The sequence below is a fragment of the Anser brachyrhynchus genome (assembly GCF_964034855.1).
Source record: "Anser brachyrhynchus genome assembly, chromosome: 18".
In the NCBI taxonomy this organism is placed as follows: domain Eukaryota; kingdom Metazoa; phylum Chordata; class Aves; order Anseriformes; family Anatidae; genus Anser; species Anser brachyrhynchus.
Window position 1 is genome coordinate 8007432 of NC_137711.1, and position 23835 is coordinate 8031266.

Consider the following 23835-nt stretch of genomic DNA (forward strand, 5'->3'; position numbering starts at 1 on the left):
CCAGCACCATCCTCGTGTGCCTGCTACCTGTCCCTTTTCCCCAGCCCGCCGCTCCGTGAGGGCCTGATCCTGCCCACGCCGTCACCTCATGAGCCTGTGGCTGTGCCTGCGCCAACCCTGCCTGATGGCCAACACGTCCTGCTGCAAAACTACCCCGATCCTGCCCTTTTTCAGCCCAGATTTCCCTCCGGTGCCGCACACTTTGCCCTGCTGGCAAAGGCCCCGCAGCCCTGGGGACGTGGTGGGGACGCGCCACCGCTGTCCCCTCGGGGTGCCCAGGCAGAGGTCGGCGCTGTTATCTCCCGACAAACAACCTTCCTCCTGGAACAGGCAGCGATTGCCTCGGGGCTGAAGGTTACGGCTGCTTTTAGGGCCGGGCAGAGGAGCAGCAAGCAGCAGCGCCGTGTACCCGGGGAATATTTCCCACCCGAGCCCCCGGCGGGTCCCCAGGCAGCAGAAGGCCCCCGCAGTGCTGCTCGGAGCGAGGCCTCGCAGCGCTTTTATTATTTCGTTTCATATTTCATTAACAACCCGGCGGGACTGGGGGGGTAGGATTGGTGCTGCCTTCGAGCGGGTTTAGCTCCTTACGAAGGGTTTCCCCGGCCTCATGGGCTGGGATTTGGCTGGGAGGGGGCTTTAGTAATGCTGGGGGGCCGTGCGTTCATACACCATGGGGTAAAGCCCAGCAGGATTTTTATTTTTTTTTACCATCAGAAAGCTTAATTTGTTGAATTTCAGAGCATGGGGGCAGCTTCGTGACCCTGCTGGTTCCCCCGTTGCTCGCCCCCGGTCCCCCCCTCTCGCCCACCGTGGCTGGGTGCTGGGGGGGACGCGGTGCCCCCGTGGGTGCCGCTGTCCCCAGACACCACGCGTGGCGGGGGGGGCCCGGCGCGGCGCCTGCGGCACCCAGGTGGTTCTCATTGCAGTCTCTGAGTCACCTCCCAAATATGCCTCCACTCACCCCGCCGCAGGAAACCGCTACCGGGAAGTGGTGCAAAAAGCTGGGCCATTTTCAGGAAAGAAAACGGGGGAAAAAAACTGGGAGAAACAGGGGACGTGGAGAAGGGGTGCTTGGCCCCCAGACCTCCGGCACCGGGTTCGGCATCAGGCTGGCTCCCGGGCCGAGCGCAGGGCCTGAGGTTCCTCAGACCAGGAATGTTTCCCCGTGGAGCGGTGACCTCAGGAATATTTCTGCGTAAATCATCGGCTGGGAGGAATGAGCTCAGCTCGCCGGCCTCGCCAAGGGCTTCGTGGCGAGCCCCGTGTTCCTGGGCCGTGCCGGAGCCCAGCTGTGATTTAGGAGCTGCCAAAATCCCCAGGGGCTGAGAAACCTCCGGGTGAAGCTCTGGTCCCCACGTGAAGCCGGGCTGGGCTCTGTGGGTCACAGGGACGCTGCTGTAGGGCCTCAAGGACTTGCCAGAGTCCCACAGCAAACCAGTGGCAGACCCAAAACCTGCATCCTAAACCCCAAACCTACAGCTTGTGGGACATGAGCCCCGTGGCTGTCCCCCAGGAGATGCCCTCATCCTTCCCATCCCCGCAGCCCCCCGAGGAGATGCTGGTGCTGCCGGGGGGGAGCAGTGTGACCTCTCCCCGTGTGCAGGGGGGCTGCGAGGGGCCGAGCGGCAGCCCCCAGGCTGGGCCTGTCCCCAGCAGGGTTCATCTCCTGCAGGCGCAGGCTGGAAAGTTCCCACTGCTGCAGTCGGTGCCTGTCCCCCTGCCAAACCCTGCAGCCCGCCGGCCCCGACGCAGCGCTATTTCTGGCTCCACCTTGAGCCGCGGACCTCGAGCAGCGGGAAGGATGCTCTGAGAGCCCGATCCTGAGCGCACGGCCCCGGGGGGCTGGCGGCAGCCGCAGCGGAGCAGTGAGGGTGCAGGCATCGGGAGAAGCTGCCTGCCTGGGAGCCAGCCGCTGCAGCACAGCTGTGTCCCCCGCACAGCTCCTTTAGGGCTGCCAGGAGCCGCCGTGTGGGCAGCTGGAGCCCGAAACCTGGGCCTTGCCCCAGCACGGAGAGCCCTGGGTCAGCGCTGGAGCTGGGAGGTACCGGCTGGGGCGCTCGGGAAGCTGGGCACCTTGCCGCGTTCTCCCCCCGGGATGTGTTCCCTCGGGGAAGAGCGGCTGGCTCCAGCAGCTGGATCCGGGAGCTTGAGGAGCCCGGGGACAGGACAGAGCACAGAGGGTGTTTAATTGCCGTGTCTAATCCTCGGATTCTTGCACAACTCCGGGCAGCTCTGGTCTGCCTCTCCTGCCTCGGTTTCCCCGAACCATCCATCCCTTTTTGCAGCGATCCCACGGTGAGGAGCTCCGGGTGTCCGAGCCTTCTCCCCCAGCTGGTATCTGAGCGGCAGGGGATGGCGTGTGGGAAAAATGTGCACAGGGATGGGGACAAACCCCTTGAATGGCCACCTCCGCCGTACTGTCACACCGCTCGTGGATGCTAGGTGGCCTGGGCTGCACCTTCCCCTGCTTTGCAGTGACAAATGGGTGGCGTTTGTCACCAGCTGTCCCCACCAGCCCGTCCCAGAGGTGCCTTCGTGCCATGTCCCCATGCCGTGTCCCTGTGCCACCCTCACATGCGCCTGGGTGGGAATGGAGCCGGTCAGGATAAACCCAACCGCCGAGCATCCTTCCCTCTTCTGCCTGTGCAAGGCAGCTCGTTAAGGCTCCTGTAATTAGGGTAGCCCCAAATGACTGTTTATCAGCACCAGGCAGTGACGGAGGCGATCCCGCTTCCGCATCAAACGCCGTGACAGGGGGCAAACGAGCAGCGTCTGCGTGGGACCGGGAGGAATTGGCCGGTGGCTGCAGAGCGCAAAGGTGCAGGGCGTGGGGTGAGATCTGATCTGCTGCTCCCCCCCCGATGGCACGTGGACAGGACGAGGACGAGGACAAGGACGAGGACAAGGACAGCACAGCAGCACGGAGACCTGCATGGGGCTGGCGCTGGGTGCCGGGCTGTGGAGCAGGCATCGGGCGAGGGTGGCACAGCACCGGGATGGGTGCATGCAAAGCCCCCGTAGACCAGCACCCAAACAAGAAAGCTCCTCCCAGGCGTCCCCTGCCCACATGTCCCTGCTCGCCCCCCCCGCCCGCTGTCCCTCCCCTTGGGAAGCCCCACACCGACCCTCCTGGCTGCAGCACCCCCGGGTGCAGCACCTCATGCTAAAGCTGCTCTCATCCCCTTTCCCCCCACAGCTCACCCTAGCATCCAAATCTTATTTAAAGCACTTTCGGGGGGGGGTGGTGAGGGGGTCCCCGTGGCCCGGAGCCACAGACGGATGTAACGCAGCGTGGCCAGAGCCCGACCCGGCCCCGTCACCCCGCGGCACCTGCCGGGAGCCATCCAGCAGCTGCTCTCATTTCCTCCCACCGTCCCGTGCCTTCCTGGGCGGAAATGCAGAGCGCCTTAGTCACCGGCGAGGCGGCGAGGCGAGGGGCAGGTCGGCAGCCCGTGCTCCCCGGCGGGCGGCCATTTCCTCCCCCGGGCACCTTGCCGAGGCTCTGGCCGGCGGCGTGGCCACGCTGGCCCCTCGCTGGCCCCAAATCTCAGCCGGCATCGGCCGCGGGTGCTTGGGTTCCCCAGCCAGAAGCATCGGCCGGCCGATCTCTGGGGCTGGGTTTTGCCCCACCTCTGTCTTTAACCGCCTCTCGGAGCCCGTAGCGCCAGAGAAGTCCTCCTGGGAAGCGCGGTGCGCCAAGTCCTGCCGCCTCTCCTCTGTTTTTAGGGCACCCCGAGACAGCCAGGCTCACACAACCGCGTATCTGCCCGGCAGGCCGTCCCCTGCCTGAAACTTCTGGCGGGTTTCAGGGTGTTTAAATGGGCACAGCGGGCTCGCAGGGAGCGAAGCTGCTGTCAGAGTGAAGAGCAATGCCTCCCCGAGCTGCGAGCTCAAGGTTATGGGGGTCTGTGGCTGTCCGGCATCACAGGGCACGTAAAACCCACATGGGTGCTGCCACGAAGGGTCGAGGGCACCTCTCCTCCTGCCTCGCCGCTCGCACGGTGCTGGCCTGAGCGCTGATCGCCCACCGAGCTGCCCAGGGGCACAGCGCCCAGGGGCTCAGAGCCTCAGGATGGCAAAGGGCCAGCGGGAGAGAGTGCACGGCGAGCAGGCGGTGGGCAGGATGCGGCCCCTCCGTCCTCCTCCCTGCTCTGCCTGCGCTCCTCCAGGCTCCTCCGCTCCTCTCACCCTGCGGGGGGACTGGGTGCGGGGCTGGGGGTGGGTGCGGGGCTGGGGCTGGATGTGGGGCTGGGGGTGGATGTGGGGCTGGGGGTGGATGGATGTGGGGCTGGGGGTGGATGCGGGGCTGGGGGTGGATGTGGGGCTGGGGATGGATGGATGTGGGGCTGGGGGTGGATGCGGGGCTGGGGATGGATGCGGGGCTGGGGATGGATGCGGGGCTGGGGGTGGATGCGGGGCTGGGGGTGGATGCGGGGCTGGGGGTGGATGCGGGGCTGGGGGTGGATGCGGGGCTGGGGGTGGATGCGGGGCTGGGGGTGGATGCGGGGCTGGGGATGGATGCGGGGCTGGGGATGGATGCGGGGCTGGGGGTGGATGTGGGGCTGGGGGTGGATGGATGTGGGGCTGGGGGTGGATGGATGTGGGGCTGGGGATGGATGTGGGGCTGGGGATGGATGGATGTGGGGCTGGGGGTGGATGCGGGGCTGCCGAAGGATACCGGTGGTCTCTGCTCGGCCCAGCACGGGGGGCTCGGGGGCACGATGGCCACGAGGCACACCAACCGATCCCGGCACAGCCCCCCTCGGCCTTTCTGCGTGCGTGCGGGTGCCGGCACCCCTCCGACCGCGCAGCCCAAGCACCAAACCCCCCCCGGGGCCCCTCAGCACCGCGGGACAGACCGTGCTCCCCCAGCACCCCGCGCACAGACCGACCCCCCCGCCCCCCCCCCAAAAAAAACCCCCATGAAGACGGGGCCCCGCGGTGCGCGCCCTCCCCCCGCAAACCACCCCCCCGAAAAAAAAAAAAAAAAAAAGAGAGAATAAAAGAAAAGAGCTGGGGGAGAGCGAGGCGGCGCCGCCTCGGCTCACCCCCGGGGAAGGGGGGGGTTAACGTGGGCCGGGCCGGGCCGGGCGGCCCCGCCTGCCGCTGCCGGGCGGGTGTCGGCAGCGAGCGGCGCTGCCCCGGTGCGCTCCGATGGCCGCCGGCCGCCGGCCCCCCCCGCAGCCCGGCGGCGGCGGAGGAGGAAGAGGAGGAGGAGGAGGAGGAGGAGGAGGAGGAGGAGGAGGAGGAAGAGGCGGCTGCAGCGGGGGCGAGGACGCGGTGCTGCGGGGCCGCTTCTCGCCGGGGCCGGCCCCCGGGGCGGCCGCCTGGGCGCTGGCGCTGACGGAGCGGGAGCTGCAGGTGCTGCGCCCCGACGGCACCGGCGCCGCGCTGCCCCTGGCCGACTGCGTGGGCTCCGCGGCCTTCCCCTCCTCCTCCTCCTCCTCCTCCTCGTCCGCCGCCTGCTTCTCGGTGGTGTGTTATCCCTTCCGAAAAGGCCGCTGGGGCTCCCCCGCCCGCCAGCGCCTGCAGAGGACTTTCCGAGTCGCCCACGGCCCCGACGCCGAGGGGAACCTCCGCATCGCCCAGGCCTGGAGCCGGCGGATCCGGGAGCTCTCGGTGCCCGCCGTGCCCGCGCGGGATGGTGAGTGCCGGCCGGGGGATCGGGGGGGCTGTGGGGGTGTGGGGGGCCGGGGTCCCCAAGCTTTCCCCGGTGCGGTGGTGGGGCCGTAGCCCCCCGCCCCATCCCCCCGGCGCAGCCTTCGGGGCACCGGCAGTGATTTTGGGGTGCTGCCCCCCCCCCCTTCCCTCCATCCCCACCCCACCCCCGTTTGCCTCTCCCCGTGCCCGGCCCCGCACCGAGCGTCCCCCGTACGCCGGCAGGCCGGACCCCCCGTGCTGGCTGTGGATTTGGGGGCTGGGGGGGGATTATTGGGGTTTGGGGCTGGGGGCGGCCCCCCCTCCACCCGGGCACCCCCCTCGGGTGCGTGGTGTGGGACCGGTGGCCAGGAGGGGGCTGGAGGGGCTTAGGAGGGGGGGTCTGGCCCCAAAGGGTCAAGGCAGGCACCTGGGTGCCCCCCTGCGTATAGGGGACAGGGACATCAACGCACAGCCCCAGTGCCGGGGGTGGCCGCAGCCCCCGGGGGTTCTGCGGGGCCAGGCGTGGGTTTTCCCCCCACTTTTCCCCTTAAATTGAAGGGGCAGCCGGGACGCGGTCCCACCACAGCCCCCTCGCACGTCTCCTGCTCCTCTCGCGTGGCTTTTTGAGTAGCAAACCTTTCAAAATAACATTAATGAGGAAAAAGCCACCGCTGCCGACAAAGGGAGGATGGGGAACCTTCACTGTCCCTGGCGGGTCCCATCCGTCACCGGGGAGTGGGGAAAAACCTCTGGGGCCAGCGGGGTCCCGGGGGGGTGCGGGTCTGTCCCTCTCTGGAAGGGGCAAGGCTGGCTCGGGGGTTTTCTCCCCCTCCTTCTGCAGGCCGGCACGCGTTAGAACATCTGAGCGGAGATTCGATTATATGCGCTACTTCATTTATTTAGCTGTCCAGTCGCACTGATCAGACTTGGAAATTAAGAGGCATGCGGTTAGAGGGATCCTGTCACATCGCATTTAGCCCAGCTCTCCCCGCCCGGGTTGGAAAATGCAGCTTTTTCACATGACCTGCAGCTACAAAACAACTTTCTGCTACTCTTAGTAAATAAGAAGGGAAAAAAAAAATAATCTGGCGGAAAGGGGCGAGGGTGAAACCGGTTCCCCGGCCGGATTGCCAGCCCGAACTCCGCAGCTGCGAGTCTCCAAAGGGTTTTAAACCCCTCGCCCTTGGAGCAGGCGGCGTGATTGTGCTCGGGCACGGGCGGCTCACGGCACGGCAGGGGCCTCGGGGGAGCCCGGGGAAGGAGGACGGCGGAAGGTGGTGCGGGATTTTGCAGTTATTTTATAGCTGAGGGCCAGCAGGATTTACGAACCTCCTTCCCCAAGTTTGGGCCGGAGCTACAAACGCCGCTCGCCACACCCTGCGCCCGCACGCACCGGCATGGCGCAGCCGGCGGCGTGTGCAGGACAGATAAGGCCGCACCGGGAAAGCTTCGGGCCAGGGTGCGAGAAGCAATCGGGGCACCCCGGCCCTTTCGGGAGGGGGACGGGGAGAAGCCAAACCCTCCCTGCAGCCCCCCGGCTGCGGCATCCTCGGGGGTAAAAGCCCCGCGGAGAGCTGCAGCTGGCGGAAGGTTTCTCCGCCTGACTTCGCCCCAAGGATAAAAACAACCGAAAAAAAATCCCCCAGTGCTTAATAACCACAAATCTGGGGGAAACGAGCGCCGCCGTGCCCTGCTGCTGGCGGGGCAGGAGCAAACCGCCCCGGGTTTGTGGGGTTGGTGTCACGATGGAGGAATCCAGCTCCTGGCCACAACAGGAGGCTGCCGGCAGCATGGCCGTGGTGTCATGGCACGTTGGCACAAGCACTGATTTTGGGGGACCCCCCCCCGTATTGTGTTTGTTCATCCCCTCGCCGTGCACGGCCACCTGGGTGACCTGGGGAGCCGGACAGCCCAACCCTGTCCTCCGGCAAGCCTGGGAAGTTCGTCCCTGGTGCACCAAAACCGGACATTGCAGAGGGATGTGGCAACGCGGCCGAGCTGCTGGGGCTGCCCGCATGTCTCCAGCTGTCAGCGGAGCCATGGAGAGGGCACGTGGCTCGCGGGCGATGCGGTCGGAGCTGTGCCCCTTCCTCCTGCTGACTCGGCCCCCGTCCTGCTCGCCCACGAGCCGGGGGAGCAGCCGGGCTGTGCTGTTCCGGGCAGCGCTGAGATGCTGCGGCCGGCGTTGCGCAAGGGGAAGGGATGCTGCCGAAATCCGCCGCGCCCGCCAGGGTGGAGGGGGGGAAGAGGAGAGGAAAAAAAGAGGAGAGAAAAGTCCCCACGGCCTGGCTCGGAGCACAAAGCCCTGGGCTGTGTTTACCAAGAGAGGACCGAGTGCTGTTCATGAGCACAGAGGCTCTCAGGGGGCCGGCGGGGCCAAGACCTCGCTGCCCATCGCTCCTGGTGTGTGCTGGGGTGAGCTCAGCTCGCAGCGCTCTGCTGCCAGCCCCGAGGCCCATTCGGTCCCATCCTGCCTGGTGCTAGCTGATAAGGAGCTGCGGAGGGCGAGGGACAGCTGGCGGGGCCGGCACCGGACCCAGCTCACGGACGGACGGACAGAGGCGTGCAGATGGACAGACAGACAGGCGCCTGCTGGAGGCTGGTGGAGACCGGAGCCGTCCCGGAGCAGCGCAGCCTCCCCGGCGGGGTCAGGGCTCACCAGCTCAGTCCCTGCGGGCAGAAAACCAAGGAGACAGCACCAAAACCAGCGTGGGAGCTCGCTCTGCTCCCCGGGGCTGCGACAGGCACGGGGCTGGGGCTGCCGAGCCCTGCTAGCCATCGGGGAGGCCCCGGCGTGGCCGTGACCTCGGCGAGGCCAGGTGCCAGCAGGGAGGCGGCGCACGCGGTGGCCTCCCTCGGCCTGGCCTCCCCTGCTGCGGTCGGCAGGAGGTTTATCTGTACAACGATGCCTGGATAAACACGAAATCGCCCCGCGTGCGCAGGCGAGGAGGAGGACGGGCGGCGATCCCCGCGTGCTGGCCGCCCTTTGCCCCGGGTCCATCGCCGCGCTCTGCGGCCGCTCCCAGCTCCGAGCAAGGGGCTTCCCGGCCCGGGGCAGTGCTGGGAAACGGCGGCTGGCGGCTTTCGTGACTCAACGCCGCTGACGGAGCAGAGCTCGGTGCTTTGTCAGCAGGCAAAACCTCAGCGCGGTCCCGTGGGGCCCCTACACCGCCAGCTGCGGGGGCCTGGGGTTGGAGCGGGGGGGGGACCCCAAACCTGGGGTCACGCTGCAGGCTGGGAGGGGTTTAGAGGGAATGCAGGAGTGCCAGGCACGTCGTAGGAGCTCCCCATGTGGGATCGCTGCCTTTATAACACAGGCTTGCTGGTGCCACTCCTGGCTCTGCTGGGGACGAGGGCTCATTTTTTTTTAGGAACCTGTGCCAGGGACACCGGGCTAGGGACAGCAAGCGCAGACCGGGGAGCCCTGAGCTCACCGGGGAGCCCCAGAGCAGAAATGCTGCAGGGTATTCATGGACCGTGCCCATGCCAGGTCCCCCTCGTCCCTGCTGCAAGGAGCCCTCGAGCTGCGCGGCGCTGACCGGCTGCCATCGAGGCGCAGCAGCGCTCGGAGCCCCGCGGCCACCCCAGGCTCTTCCCCGCTCCTCCCAAGGAGCGCAGCTGCAGCGTGGCCGGGGCTCGATGAGCCAGGGGGCACGGGGACCGCAGGGTCTGGGCAGCGACCGCCCCTGTCAGGCCTGTAATTACAGCCCGGCCGGGGGCATCGCGCGTGAAACCAGAGCCCGGTGGGGAGCAGGGGGAAGAGAAGCGTCCGTCTGTCGGCACAGGTGTCAGTCCTGGCCCCGCTCCAGCTTGGAGGGATGTGGGGAATCAGGACCTCAACCCTCCCAGCCCTCACCCCCGTCACCATCCTTGGCTCGCTGTGCAGGAACATGGGGGACCTGGGGGGTCCCCAGAGCTCCCCAGCTCTCCCAGTGGGGACCCCCCAGTCCGCGCCCAACACTCCCCTTCCTGCGGGGCTGCAGCAAACGCTGCCCTGGCTCACAGGGCACCCCCTGGCCTCGGCTCTGAGCCCCTTTTTCCCCACCAGGTGCCAGCTACGGGGTCCTGCCCCGGCCCTGCCATGCCCTGGTGCTGCTGAACCCGCAGAGCGGCGCCGGCCGCGCGCTCGATGACTTCCACGCGGTGGTGCAGCCCATGCTGGCCGACGCCGACATCACGCCCTCCATCTTCATCACCGGTGAGTCCCCGAGTGCCCCTGCCCTGTCCCCTCGCCGTGACCCCCTCCGACCCGGGGACCTACCTGGGACGGGCTCCTATACGGGTTGGATTCAGGCAAGGTGTCACCAGTGAAGGGTGTGAGGGGCCTGCCCCACATCCTGCACCCCCACGGGGACAGCGGGGCTGGGATCGCGGTCCCGGGGGTGGCAGCAGGCAGGGCAGAGGCACGGAGGACGGCGCTCAGCTCTCGCTGCTTTCCCCTGCAGAGAGACCCCACCACGCGCAGGAGAAGATGCGGGACGAGGACCTGTCGCAGTGGGACACGCTGGTGGTGATGTCCGGGGACGGGCTGCTCCACGAGGTGAGAGGGGCAGCGCCCGGCAGCTTCCCCCGGCCAGGATGGGGCACGAAGCTGGGAGGAGAGGGGTGCTGGGGGCAGGAGCCGAGTTTGGAGACCTGTAGACAAAAAGAAACAGCAAAGAGAGAAAACCCAGCTCAGAGCCAGCAGGGCAGGCACAGCCTCCATCCTGCCCTTGGCCGGGGGCACTGCGGGGGCAGCGGGGTCCTGGCACGGCCCCGGGTACGACGAGCTCCCTCCCTCCGTCCCTGCAGGTGGTGAACGGGCTGATGGAGCGGCCGGACTGGGAGGAGGCGATGAAGAAGCCGCTGTGCATCCTGCCGGGGGGCTCCGGGAACGCCCTGGCTGCCTCCATCAACTACTATGCAGGGTGAGCGGGGGCGTTGGGACGGGGACACCCACCTGGGTACCCCCCTGCGGCGCAGCCGGTCCCTGCCAGCATCAGGTTGCACCCCTGCATTTCCAGCTCCCCCCACGCCCTGTCTCTCCTCCAGGCTCTGAATCTGGCCCAACTTCACCCAAAAGAGCCGGGGGCTGAGCTGAGCCCCCGGGGTGCAGCTGGCTGTGCCGTATGGCAGCAGCTGTAGGTGCAAAGCCGTGCACCCCAGGAAACACCCAGGGTGGGAGCGGGGTTGTCCTGGGCAGCCCCACATCGGTCCCCAAATTCAGGAGCTGGTTTATGCTGCCCCTTCCTAGCGGCTTCACCCAGCCGGGATGCATCCCAGCACCAAGACAGCACCACTGCCCCCAAAGGGGGCCGCACGTAGGTGCTGGGACGGCAGGAGGAGCCCCCAAACTCACCCTCTCCGTCCCTCGCAGCAACGACCACGTGGCCAAGAAGAAGCTGCTGACGAACTGCACCTTCATCCTCTGCAAGGGGCTGCACACGCAGATGGACCTGGTGTCGCTGAGCACGGCCTCGGGCAAGCGCTTCTTCTCCTTCCTGGGCTTCGGCTGGGGCTTCATCGCCGACGTGGACATCGACAGCGAGAAGTACCGCCGGCTGGGCAACGCGCGCTTCACGCTGGGCACCCTGCAGTGCCTGGCCCGGCTGCGCGTCTACCAGGGCCGCCTCTCCTACCTGCCCGCGGGCCCCGAGCACGGCGGCGCCCCCCCGGCCCCCAGGGACCCCCCGGCGCCCGGCGCCGACGGCCAGGCGCTGCCGGAGGGGGGCACGGAGGGGGCTCTGCCCGCCGACTCGCTGCTGGTGCCGCTGGGCCAGCCGGTGCCGGCGAGCTGGGCGGTGGTCCCCGAGGAGGAGTTCGTCTGCGTCTACGCCATTTACCAGTCCCACCTGGGCACCAACCTGCTGATGGCGCCGGCGGCGCGGCTGGACGACGGCTGCATCCACCTCTTCTACGTGCGGGCGGGCATCAGCCGCGTGGCGCTGCTGAAGGTCTTCCTGGCCATGGGCAGGGGCACGCACCTGGACCTGGGCTGCCCCCACCTGCACCACGTCCCCGTCCGCGCCTTCCGCCTGGAGCCGCGGGGCAGCGCCGGCGTCATGACGGTGGACGGCGAGGCGCTGGCCTGCGAGCCCGTGCAGGGCCAGGTCCACGGCCGCCTCTGCCGCATCGTCAGCGGCTCCTGAGCGGCCGCAGCGCTGAGCCGCGGGCACGGCCGAGCCTTCCTCCCACTCAGGAACCACCTCCTCCTCCTCTAGCAATAGCTCTCCGGGGCCGCGGGCACCTCGCTTAGCTTTACTCTCTTGGGGACGGACCCAAAAACGAGCCCCGAGCCCCACCAGGTACTTGGCACCGGCGAGACGCCCGCGTTTCGCCCCGGTACGAGCGGTACGAGGGGTGCGAGGCCCCGGCCCCGGGGCGGCTGCGCCGGCACAGCCCCGTCCCCCCCCCCCCGGCTCGGAGGCACACGGTGGCACCGCTCGTGTCCCTGCCACGGAGCCAGCCTGACCCGGGGCGGTCAGGACCAATATCTAACATGAAAAAAAAAAAATCAAAAAATTTTTTTTAAAAAAACCAATGTTTCTACCCAAAGCTTCCTGTAGAAGCAGAGTTTATTCTTGTGAGAAATGCAATAAATACCTAGCATTTGCAAAAAAAAACCCCAACAACAACAAATAATAATAATAATAATAATAAAAGAAGGCCCTGGGATTTAAATCTGAGCACACGGCTGTCCCAAGGGGCTGAGGCCCTTTACTCCCTGGAACCTTGGGGTCAGGATCAGTGCAGAGCCACGCACCGAGCGCTGCTCACACAGAGCGGGGCGGGCGGTGGCTGCAGCTTCCTGGGGTGCGTCTGTGCCCCACGTCCCAAGGAGATCACTGAATCCTGAGAGCCGAGCCCTGCGCAGGGATGTTTTTGGGACGTCTTGGGAACGGCTCGGTGCCTACGAGCGAGGGAGGCATTCGGGGGAGCCGGGCGGTTTTGGCTCTCTGCCGCAGCCGGGGCCCTGCGGGGAGCTCTGGTCTCCACCTTCCCGGACAGCCCTCACTCGGGGCCCTTCCCGGGGCTTGGCGCAGGGATTACTCAGCCTTTTTGGTATAAAACTGCAGTAATTAAAGCTCATTTACTGCGCCGGAGTACAAAGGAGGAGGGTAAACAGCAGGGGCTGTTGGCATTTATTCATCAGCGAACCCTGCCAGTGGGATTGCAGGGCCGGGAGAAGAGCGCGATTGTTCCCAGCCCTGCTCTGAGGGGCCGGGGTGTCCCGGGTCCAGCTGGGAGCCACGACCCGAAATACAGCAACTTCCCCCGTGGGGGGGCAAAAAAAAAGAGAAAAATGGGGGGGTGAGGCTTTGCTGGCCTCTAACCGTGTCCAGCCCCGGCCTCTGCCCAGGCAGGGGATGTGCGTGGGGCTTCGAGCTGCCTCCGAGCGCAAGGGGTCTGGGGGCTGAAGGGGTCCCTGGGTCCTGTAGGGTTGGGTGGTGGCAGCGGGGTGGTTGGGGGGATCTCCCAGGGGCTCAGGTCCCACGTTCTGCTGCACAAAGAACCTCCCTTTCTTTCTCGACCCAAGCTCTCCCACAGGCTGCCAGCCAGCAGCTGAGGGCCCTTCCAGAGGAGCCCCCGCGGCTCCCCCTGCCCAGAGGAAGGGCAGCAGCTGCCAGCCGACCCTCAAATCAAAGGTAAATTCTTGGTTTTACACAACTCCAGCAAAGCCACGAGCCTCAGAACACCGCCATCGCTGCCCGCCCCGGTGCCCTGCACCTCCTCACCCACCAGCGAGGGCTCAGCGCCCACCCCCAGCACCCGTGGGTGTCCCTGCGGGGGCGATGCAGCCCAGCACACGCTTACCTTGGTGCTGAGAATGGGGCCACGAAGGCTTGGGGTCCCCAGGGGCTGCGCTGCGCCCAGATCTGGACCTGGCTGCACCAGGAGTGGCCCAAGAGCGCTGGGAATAAAAATCCAGGCAGGCATCCCATGAAACAAGGTTCTGGGGGGGTGTTTGTGACGGTACGGGGGCACTCTGGGCACCCCGGTTCCGGGCAGTGGGGTCCCCTCCGGCCCCAGCACGTGGGAGGGGAGGCGAGGGCCAGGGGAAAAAAATAAAGAGACAAGGAGTCAGAGCTACTCACAGAGGCAAAATTTAATGGCAAGTCATCTTCCCTCCTTTATTACACCTTGGTTAGCCAAACGAAAAAAAAAAAAAAATCTGCAGGTAAAAAAAGTTTTAATGGTCACACAGCACTTTATACATATATCATAAGCAACCAAGCATCCACATCTGCACGTGAACGACACACCTCTAAGCATGGCCTCAATAGTCAGGTCGTGGGTTTTTTTTTCTTTTCATTTAAATACTGTACAGAATCAAGGCTACAAACTGATTTTGTAATGCTTCTTCCCCAACCCCAGCACTTAAAACAGTTACAGGCTGTTCTTATTTGTACATCACACAGTCGTGTAGCCAGTTTTAAGGCTAACAATATGCATCATGCTTTGGCTTTTTTTGTGTTTTTACTTTTTTTTTTCTTTAAGGTTTTAGCCTTTTAAATTTTGTTACCCTTAAATATTACATACATACACAAAAAAATTACATAGCTGCAGTGTGCTCACCACCAACCTCGTCACCCAGGAGCTTCACATTATCAAAAGCTTAGAAAACCTGTAAACCTCCGCGCACGCCTCGGGGTGGGACGCCGGCTACGGAGAGCGATGCGAGGGGCAGCGGGGAGCAGCGTCCCCTTCCAGCAGGCCAGCACGCACCTTCCCCGGTGGGAAGCCCCAGGAACCTGTGCAAAAGCTCTTGGTTACGATCGGAGGCCAACGAGGAGGCTCCCTGGGCACAGGGGAGGACCTGGGGCGCGAATCCTGGCCACCCCCGTGCTGGCACCGACCCCTGCCCACCGCTTCCCCATGAGATGAGCTGCAGGGAGTGAAGGGAGGGTGGAGCAAGAAATTGCAGAGCTCCTCTGCCTCTCCACCCCAGCCACGTCTGGCCCTACAGGGTTTTCTCTCTCTCTGCCCTGCTGTTTCCAACAAAGAGTGGCCAGAGCTCCCTCCTGGCCCTGGATGGAGCGGGGTCAGGACAGCCACAGCGCGGCAAGGGGAACGGGGGGCGAGGGGAGTCGGTGCCTGCAGGTCACCAACTGCAACTTTGCCTGGTGAGCAAGAGGTTTAATCGTGGAACAAGCCTCTCCGGCTGCCTCCCCTGCCCTGAAACACAGCCTCACCCTCCTGCCCCAGTCGGCCCTTCGTGTTTTGGAGACGCCCCTCCTCACTCCCAAAGGGATTCATTCGCTCAGCACCAGAAAGCAGCCCTGAGGTACGCCTGCACTTCAGGCTGCCCTGCCCGGGGCTCAGAGCAGCTCCCCGGGCCCTGCAGACCCCCTGGCAGACCCCCTGCCTGCCGGGCCCCCAGGGCTGCCGGCACCGGAGCAGGGCGCAGGCGACCCACCTGCAAGAGCGGTGTTCGCAGCCAAGCCCCGCTTCCTTCTGGAGCTCCGGGACAGGCCCTGGAAAACCCTGGCAGGGGATGTGACAAAGAGAGGGCTTGGTGCAGCCAGCCTGCGCCTCCAGGCAGGCTCCGGGGCACGACGGGGGCAGGAGGCTGCAGGCCGCTGGGTTCCGACCCTGGGGTTTCAAGTAGCAGGAAGCACTGCGCAAAGGTGCCGAGACCGGGCTGCTCTTCGGGGTTTCTAAACGAGGCCAGATCCTGGCCAGGGTGGAGGGAAGGGGACGCAGTCACGTTGAGCTCGAGTAAGGGAAGGATTTGTCTCTGTCCTGAACGCCCAGCCTGACTCCCTCCCGGGGAAGCGGCGCCCAGCTGGAAGGACACGCTGTGCTCCGCAGGGATGCTGGGGGTTCTCCAACGCCGTGGCATTGGGCAAACGCAGCAGGGCTAGAGTGCGACCTGCTGAGCTCCAGAAGTGAAAAAATAAAGGCGTGCACACCCAGAAAGAGGCTTCAGCAAGGTGCCTCGGCCAGGACACCGTGGCTCTGGCAAGCCCCCGCCTCAAAGTGCTGAAGGTCAGCAGCTCAGGAGCTGCTGCTGCTGCAGCGCGGCTGCTTCCTAGGAAGCACCGCGGTGGAGATGAAGGGGGTATGTGCTGTACCCACACTGCTACCAGCCTCGGCACATCCAGGCCATCGCAGGAAACAGCTGGCCAGGTGAGGAGCTGATAACAGCCCACACCAGTGCCTGCCGTGCTCGTTACTGGGTGAGTAACGGCGCAGGAACCGTCCCCAACTGCTGCTGCAACGGGGCCTCGCCGCGACGCGCCAGCTCCTTCCCTTCGGGTGACCCTGCCTCAAACAGCTCCCGAACACCCACCTGCAGCCCAGGGATGGAGAAGCAGCAGTCGTGCCAGGCTCACCAGCCAGACGAGCTGCCAGAGATCTGCAACGGGCCCCAAGATCGCTCGCTACCACCTCCCCACGTGGGGCTGAGGACCGGGGCACGCGCAGCGCCGCGCGGCAGCCGGGCTGGCTGGAACAAAAGATTCAGATACCTAAGCAAGTAACGAGGGCAGAACCCCGGATCCCGTTACTTCTAGAAGACAGGCATGCACGGTAGGGAAGGGGAAGTCTGCCTTACTCTGGAGAATAAAGAGTGTGGGTGGCTGGATCCGATTCCAGAAGAACGACCAGAAGCCCCGGGAGCAGATGGAGACCCCGCAGCACCCCCAGGGCAGCACGGGGACTGGCGCTGAGCGCTGCTCTGCCTCTCAAGTCCTGATCAGAAGAACCTCGTAGCTACTGGTGAACAACTAAGACTAGAGCAACTCTGTATGGTGTAGACAACTCCAATGCAAACACAATCCAATGTCTAAGTACATCCAAGCTTGGGTCGGCTTCAGAAAACCCATGGTAATGCAGAGGAAAAATGAGAGAGTGGGAGGGCATCGCCCCTCGCTTCCAGACTACAGCAATCCCTTCTCCTGGCCTGAACCCCAACAGCACGGACCGCTGGGCGTAGCGCTGGGTGGGAAGAGTCTTTGGGTGGAAAGGTGCCCCAAGATGAAAGTGCAGAGGGAACGTGGCTGCAAGACTGCTTCTGTGCAGGTCTCAAATCTTACCATTGCAGGGTCAAACTCGTAAGAGGAGCACGTACATGGGACAGGGGGAAGGAAGGAGGGCTGGGGGCAAATTCATGCTTAGACAACCTTTCCTCGGAGGAGCAAATCAGGCCTACCACCTTCTTTGGAACAAACCAAGCTGAGGAAGAAAAGCTGGAAGGAGAAGCCAGTTTACTGGTAACAGCGTTTGCCAATTTCCTTTCTGCTGCTTTCCCTTCTCCCCTGCACCTGCCTGTCCCTAACCTGATGGTTTATTTGTCCTCTGTCCACTCCGGGATATTGGCCCCTGCTAAGGCAGCCCGGTACTGCTGCAAGACACCACGGATGCTCTTAATGAACCCCTTGGACAAAGGGAAGAGGGGGAACCCAATATCGGGGTAACCGCTCTTCTCCGGAAGGAAACTCCTGTAGCTCTTTCTCCTTTTCTTTGGTTTCACGCTAGGCTGCGAGGCAGAGTCCTGGGCAGCCTTCCCCTCGTCCGTTCGGTCTCTGGCCAGGTCTGACCCCCTGGCTTGGCCCGTGCTCTCCGAGTCTGAGTACTGTTGGAGATCACCGGCGTTGGGCGTCGAGGTCGTGAACTCCGAGTCGTCCAGCTCCTCCTTCCCGTCGAGCGCCGAGTCAGAAAGCTCGGCTGCTGCCCCCTGCTCCGCCGAGCTGCCGTACTCCCCCGGCGATCCCGCACTGTCTCCGGGGCTCTCGGCCAGGGTGCCGCAGGCGGAGAGGAGGGAGGCAGAATCCGCCCCGTTGGCCTGTTCGTGACTCCTCTCCACCAGCTCGTTCGTCTCCAGCCAGGACTCGATGCGGGACACCAGGCGCCAGCCGTTGCAGCGAAAATGCTCGCGGATTTCGTGCTCAAAGACTTCCACCGGCCGGCGCAGCAGCTGCATCATGGACTGCACCACGCGGATCAGGGTCATCTCGTTGTAGCAGCGACTGTTCTCGTAGCCCTCCTGAAGGCCCCGGTCGCTGTCAAAGCCTGCCTCATTGTAATAGGGCTCGTTCACTAAGATAAGACCTGCCAAAAGAAAGGGAGACCAGCGGGTTAAAGAAGGAACTTCACCGTGAATCACTGCCCGCAGCCCATGCTGCTGGGCCCTGATTTCTGCCAACACATTTGAGGGTCACAGGAGCGCCTCGCCGAGAGGCCAAGCCAGCTTCAGCTCCAGCCACGCTGATGCAAAGCCGGCAGCAGGGGGAAGGACTGCAGGAGATGTGTTGCAGGGAAGCTGTGCTTTGGCTTCAGGCAGGTAGCAGAGGCCAGGCTGGACAAACAAATCTGCAAGATGCATTGGACCAATATGACAAAAGAGAAGCAATTGTGTTTGTGAATGGCTCTGTGGCCTTTTGCTAGGGCGGTGAGGACTCCAGACACCACCAAGAGCAGCATTCAAGAGCGTTGGCTGGCAAAAAGAGGTTTCCACTGGTGTAATGCAGACGGCGTGCAACAACAGAGGAGGTCAAGAGGGTGGAAGGAGAAGGATTTCACAGCAACTTTCCCTCTCCTAGCAAATCTACTGCCAAAAAACCATAATGCAAACACCCCAAACATTTTTAAAATATTTTCTCTTCCTTCTCTTAAAGAGAAAGAAATCCAGTCTTTGGTAACAGGCTTTGTTTGATCTGACCGTCCTATCCAGTACAGTCCCACCAGGGCAGCACTGAGACAGCACATGAAGTGACGAGTCACCGACACCGAGCTTTCTCTGCTTGCTTCTGGCCTCGTCTAATTACGTGCATGGAGCAATGGCACCAACGCTGCCAGGCTGCTGGCACCCTGCCACGGGCTGCATTATTGCCGGTGGAGGTGAGATCATGAGTCTCTCAAAGACCAGGCAGCAGGAGGGAGAGAGGAGATCTTTCACTAGCACCAGGTTGCTCCCGTAAAACGTTCGGTATTTCACCTTCTAAATTTGGATCCTCAGCTCTGTAAATGAGACAAGGCTTTTATCATGGCGCTGTCCCCCCACAGGAGGATACAAACAGACTGAGACTTCAGGAGCCGCCCGTGGACCCGAGGCAGCAGCCCTTGTTCTGTGTCAAAGGTTTCTCAAGTCACATTCCTGGGCTCCCTGCATAGAAAGTTGGCCTTGAGGAGATTTGATTTAGTCTGTCTGCTCTCAAACTAGATATTATAGGGCAAAGCTCTGTAACAGGAAGCCCTGGGGCTTTTCTAGACACACCCCTGATTATTCTGCTTTAGAAGGAGTGTAAACACCAGCATCATGTGCAAAAATATGCCCAAAGTAGGATGGGTGGGTGACTCAGTGGGGATAAAAACAGTCCTGCAAACTGAGCCCGGTTTAGCAGCAGCTTCAATTAGCTTTGGGAACTGACTGAGAACAAAATGGTTCACCTTTGTCAGCTCCGACTAACAAGCAGAACAGCTCTGTGGTTAGCTGCTGCAGCGAGAAGGAGGGAACGCATTGTCTCAGAGACCTGGGACACAGCCAAAACCCAAGGCGTGAGGACAGCTCGCACCTGCCTGGACTGCTGAACTGGAGAGATAAGGACGCCGCTTTGTCCAGCAAGGTGAGAGCAAAAGGCAGCAGAAGCCCAGCTGGGGTGGCACATCCCAATTGCGTGTGCCCCCTGCCCCCTGCAAGCCCGCATCCCCTCTCCCCCCGCCTCTTCCTGTCCCGCAGGTTCCGCAGGAGCACTTACCTTGGATGGAGATGAGTACTTGAAGGAGGCTGGATTTACTGGTCCACCTTTCCGTCCCCTGAAATACACAGACAAACACATCAAAGGGCCGAAGCGCCACCGGTTTGCTCCGTGCTAATTGCTGGCTGAAGGTCGTGTGGCTTCCAGCAGGAACAAGGCTTGTCTGACTTGACACGATGTGCCAGCGTGCCTGCTGGGCCAACCCCTCTCTGTTATTTTTGCCAGCCCAGCACCACCCCGTATCAGGCCAGTTCTGCCTGGAATGGTGGAAACCTACACACCAGACACCACTTCCAGCCCCCCGCAGCTGCCCTATTGATCCCCCTGCCGAAACCACACCATTTTGGTGGCTCTGGTTACACCAAGTCTCCGACAGGGCTTTGTGCCCCACTACGTAATTTGTCCACTGCATGAGGGACAGGGACCGAAGCCACAGGAGAACGAACACACCACATCAGACATCTCTGCTGTACCGCAGCTTGGTCCAGCCGTGACACAGAAACACATGGGATCTGGGCTTCTGCCCTCGTCACTTGCTGGTCTGACTACAGGCTTCTCGTTAAGCAAAGACACGCAAGGACCAAACAGTCCCAGCAGAAGCCCGGCTCTGCCAGCTGCCTGCTCCGGATACCTCAAACCTAAAACCTGAGCCACCACCAGGCCAGTCACCCAGGACTGGCGGCCTGGTGGGAAGTGGTTTGTTCCAACAGTGGCCTGGCACAACCGCTGCTACCTGCAGCAGTTGGAAGAAAGTGGTGGGCGGAAGAAAGCGTTACCTTGCCAATCCACGTCCCCAGGAGGCTGACGCACACTTTGCCGTTGTCGTAGAGGTTGGGATTCAGCCTCCCGCTGCACTGCGAGAGGTAGCGAAAGAGAGGCGGGACAGCAGGGTAGATGTTGGGGAGCTGGATGTCGAAGAGGAAGAGGCCATCTTCGTAGGGCGTGCGCGTGGGTCCTTTGATAAGTGCTGAGAAGAGATCCTGCGGAGAGAGGGGATTGAGCCACGCGGCGCTGCGCAAAGCCCGCTTGGCACAGAGGTACTGGCACAGCGATTAACTCAGCCCTCGCTGGGGAATTGCAGGAGTTCTCAACCACCACATCTCGGGGCACCTTCCCCCTACAAGCTGCACTTCTATCGTGGCCTTACTGTGCCTCTGGGTCTGAAGCAGGGCTTGAGAGGGTGCCCAGCAATCCCCACCGGTTGCACCCTCCCTCCTCTGGCTCCGTGGGACAGGCACCCCCGTGGGCAAAGCACCCGAAGCAGGTTTCCTGCCGTGAGAAATCCGGGGTTGTTTGCCACCCCGACTCAGGGAATGCAAAAGCAGTTATTTACAGTAATTACAGCCGTACTTCACAGGCTGCACACATTCCTGCACCTCTAACGCAAGGGATTAAGGCTAAGCAGGGAATTCCAGAGACCGCGAGCTGGACTTTGAGCCCAGCTCCAACACACAGGCACTGCAGAGCAAACACTTGCCATTCGATCCTCGAAGGTTTTAACCATGATGCCGTCCGGCAGGGAGGTGGCCAGGAGAGCCATTTCTTTCCGCACAGTGCTAAAGAACTTCTTTGCTTCTGGGGGCTGGAACTCCATTTTCTTGAAGGCATGGCTGTCTGTGGGGCAAGGAGAAAGGGATTAAAGCCTTGAAACTGCCAGCGGCTCCTTCTGAAGGCAAATCTACTCATGTATCAAACCTGTCATTCAGCAGAGAGGAAATGGGGGGTAGCAGCAGCAAGAGAAGCTTCAGAAGTATCTCGCTGAAGAACCCCAGCTCTCGCCAGTGAAGACAAGAAACCCTAGAGCTTTTCAAAAATAACCCAGCTCCTGCATCAGCCCGGGGCAATTTAACTTGCGTTGGTGCAGAGCCAAGAGGCAGCTAGAGATTATTTGACTTTTCCCACACCGTACAGCAGCCACAACCTGCACCTCCTGTTCTTTGGGTCCCACAAAGGGCCCTGTCACACAGCTGGGACAATGAGGCATCAAAGCGATGACCTCCTGTCTGCGAAACCTGAGTGCAGCTCCCTGGTTTTATTTATACATACCTCCGGAACAGGTTGGCCACCTCCCCTTCTCAGGTCTGGCCGGCTTGCCGAGCACACCTTGGGCTCTGCTGTCACCAGTGTTCCGCACGGCCAGATGCTCTTTTTTATTTTTGGCTGATTAATGTGAACAAGGACACTCACCCAACCGAGGTCACCCAGCACAAGAACACCAGCTGTTCCTGCTCTGCCTCTAAACCATTCCACCCCTGCAAAAAAAATCCTGAACAAACCCCGTAGCTTTGAAGCGACTGATCCCCACAGCCCTCCAAAGTCAGTTTCCAACGTGGGAAAAAAGGGAAGCCCCGTTTCTACGGCTTGAGAAGCAGTGTCAGAGCCTAGAGATGCCACCAAAACCCCAGGTTCACGTCCCAGAACAGACTGTGCTACTGAAGTTGTCTCAATTTCTCCTCCCCAGTTAATAAGCTGTGAGAAAGATCACGGAGGATACCCGATCCAAGAGGCCTAGAAGCAAATGTTTTGGAGAAGGAGAAACGTTGCAGGACAGCAACAAAGGACAGAGCCTCCCACAGCGGCCTGCCCCGACACGCTCACCTGGAGCATACTCCAGCACGGAGAAGACTTCTCCCTTAGCGCTGGTGAAGGTGACTCCAGGCTTGCCCCCGCTCTGCTGGCAGAGCACCGGTGTCTCACTGGGCCACTCCGACCTCACCGGTGTCTGCGCCTCGGCTTTTTCTTCTTTCTTCTCCGTCTCCACCATGGCTTCCATCTTCTCCTCCTCTGCAATGGCCACGTTATCCAAGGTCTTCTTCAGATTTTCCTGCAGCTTTTTAATATCGTCCAAGAACTTCTTCTCCCGGGTGGGTTTTTCCAGCTCCACAGTCGGGGAGGTGGGAGAACCAGTCAGCAGCTGCTCCACAGTCATATTTTTCAGGCTCTCCAGGATCTTGATGGCTTCCTTTAGTTCCCGGAAGCTCTTTGGGGCTCCGTCCTTGCCGGCTTTCTCCGCAGCAAGATCTGCGACCGCCATAGCCACAGCTCCCTGGACTTGTTCCTCTACTTTCTTCACCTCCTCTACCACCGGCTCCTCGGGCTCTAACTCCTCAATTTTTGGGTGGTCGTCTTCCATGAGGCCGTTGTCTGTCTCCCAGCTGTCGCTTTCATCCTCCCACTCCGAGGATGCCCCGCTGGTGCTGCCGTCAACAGAGTCATAGTCTGACTCCTCGATTTCCGACTCAATGTTGTATAAGTGCTAAAAGGAGAGCACAGTTAGAGAAGACACCCGAGCACTTCGGCTGAAGCACACGCAGAGTTTGAATCATTTCTAAATGCAGGCATACCAGTTCTCACCACGGACAGGGAGCTGCTGGATAGAATTTTTCTGGTTGTTTCAACCTCTTCCACCTATACGGGGCGGATTGTGTTTGATCCCAATAGCGTGCTCGTGGATAACCCGCGCAGACCATGAATCAGCATTGCCCCATCCTCCACTTTTCAAAGTAGGGCACTGGGGGAAAACTAGGGCAGGTCTAGATAGGATGCAGCCAGCTCAGTGGCTGGGATACAGCCGACCAAGGAGAGCACGCCAGGGCCAGGGAGCTACCCAAATGCCCCAGGGTTTCTGAACACACGGCTATTTCAGAAGGCACTGGGTATTATGTGTGGAGCTCGTGTTTCTAAGGCCTGCCTCTGTACCAGAAACCCTGCTGGCACAGAACCCTGATTTTGGCTGCCTCGACGCTGTCCTTCCACAGAGACAATGCTGGAACCAGGAAAACATTCACAAACCAGATTTCTTCTCCTGTGGCACACACTTCTTGCCACCAGAGCTCTGCTGTGTTGCTTTAGCCATTGTATGTCACTTCTGCTTAAAATTCAGCTGGGACAATAAAGCCCAAACAGCTGCTGAATAAGCCCTTACATAAAATGTTCTCCTCCCTTTCGCAGCTGAAAGCTGAGCCCATCCCCACTCCGTCTACCCTCATCTCTTGTAATCGTGCTTTTGCACATGCTGCATCCCCCGCGAGGTCCCCTTGCAGAGGCTTACAGACAACTCCAGCTCCAGGTTCCATCACAGAAGCAAGGCAGCAGGAACAACTTTGCTCCTGACACTTGAGTGACGGCCCCAAATCCTCTCATTCTTGCAAGATGTGAGCCTAGAGGCTAAAGATATGAGCCTAGAGACTACAGCACGTGGACACTCAGTCCTCTTGTCAAAGCCCCGAGCTGAACAAGCGCTGTTCAGCCAGTCCCGTGCCACCCAGAGACGGGCAGCTAGCAGGGGTCAGCTGGGTTCAACGCGAGTTGACTGCAGGCAGGAGAAGCCATCAAAAGTCACTGCCCTCAAAGCTAATCCAAACCTGAGCTGGAAAAGTTAATTAGCCAGTTATGCCATCCTTATTTTTAGAGCTGAGAAAAAGCACCCAGCCAGCTCGTCTCTGAGCACACGGATTGATAAATCACCGCTTTACCAGCAGATAATTCACGCTGCTGACATTTCCCCAGCTCCTGC

At 62.1% G+C, this 23835-nt stretch overlaps 2 protein-coding genes across 3 annotated transcripts in view; one reads left to right on the forward strand and one right to left on the reverse strand.

Annotated features, from left to right (window-relative positions):
• Positions 1-5081: 5081 nt before the first annotated feature.
• On the forward strand, positions 5082-12270 carry SPHK1 (sphingosine kinase 1). The gene is made up of 5 exons (XM_080560861.1): positions 5082-5644; positions 9689-9838; positions 10086-10180; positions 10432-10547; positions 10997-12270. Exons 1-5 carry the CDS (start codon positions 5155-5157, stop codon positions 11766-11768), a joined length of 1623 nt encoding a protein of 540 aa, XP_080416987.1. The 5' UTR covers positions 5082-5154; the 3' UTR covers positions 11769-12270.
• A 1438-nt stretch (positions 12271-13708) lies between these two features.
• The window catches only part of UBE2O (ubiquitin conjugating enzyme E2 O), a 62344-nt gene continuing 52217 nt past the window's right edge, over positions 13709-23835 (reverse strand). For both annotated transcript variants that reach the window (XM_080560802.1, XM_080560803.1), the window contains exons 14-18: positions 21918-22575; positions 20797-20933; positions 20096-20299; positions 19320-19377; positions 13709-17673 (exon numbers count right to left, since the gene is read on the reverse strand). In XM_080560802.1, the coding sequence (XP_080416928.1) occupies positions 16910-17673; positions 19320-19377; positions 20096-20299; positions 20797-20933; positions 21918-22575 (1821 nt within the window). In that variant the 3' untranslated portion in view covers positions 13709-16909. The remainder of the gene's footprint in view (positions 17674-19319; positions 19378-20095; positions 20300-20796; positions 20934-21917; positions 22576-23835) is intronic.

Excerpts from the sequence above, each read along its gene's own strand:
- SPHK1 (XM_080560861.1), top strand. The coding sequence starts at position 5,155 with ATGGCCGCCGGCCGCCGGCCCCCCCCGCAGCCCGGCGGCGGCGGAGGA. Across the intron at positions 5,645-9,688 it reads CGCCGTGCCCGCGCGGGATG|GTGCCAGCTACGGGGTCCTG; the intron begins GTGAGTGCCGGC and ends TTTCCCCACCAG. Across the intron at positions 10,181-10,431 it reads GGGACGGGCTGCTCCACGAG|GTGGTGAACGGGCTGATGGA; the intron begins GTGAGAGGGGCA and ends CCGTCCCTGCAG.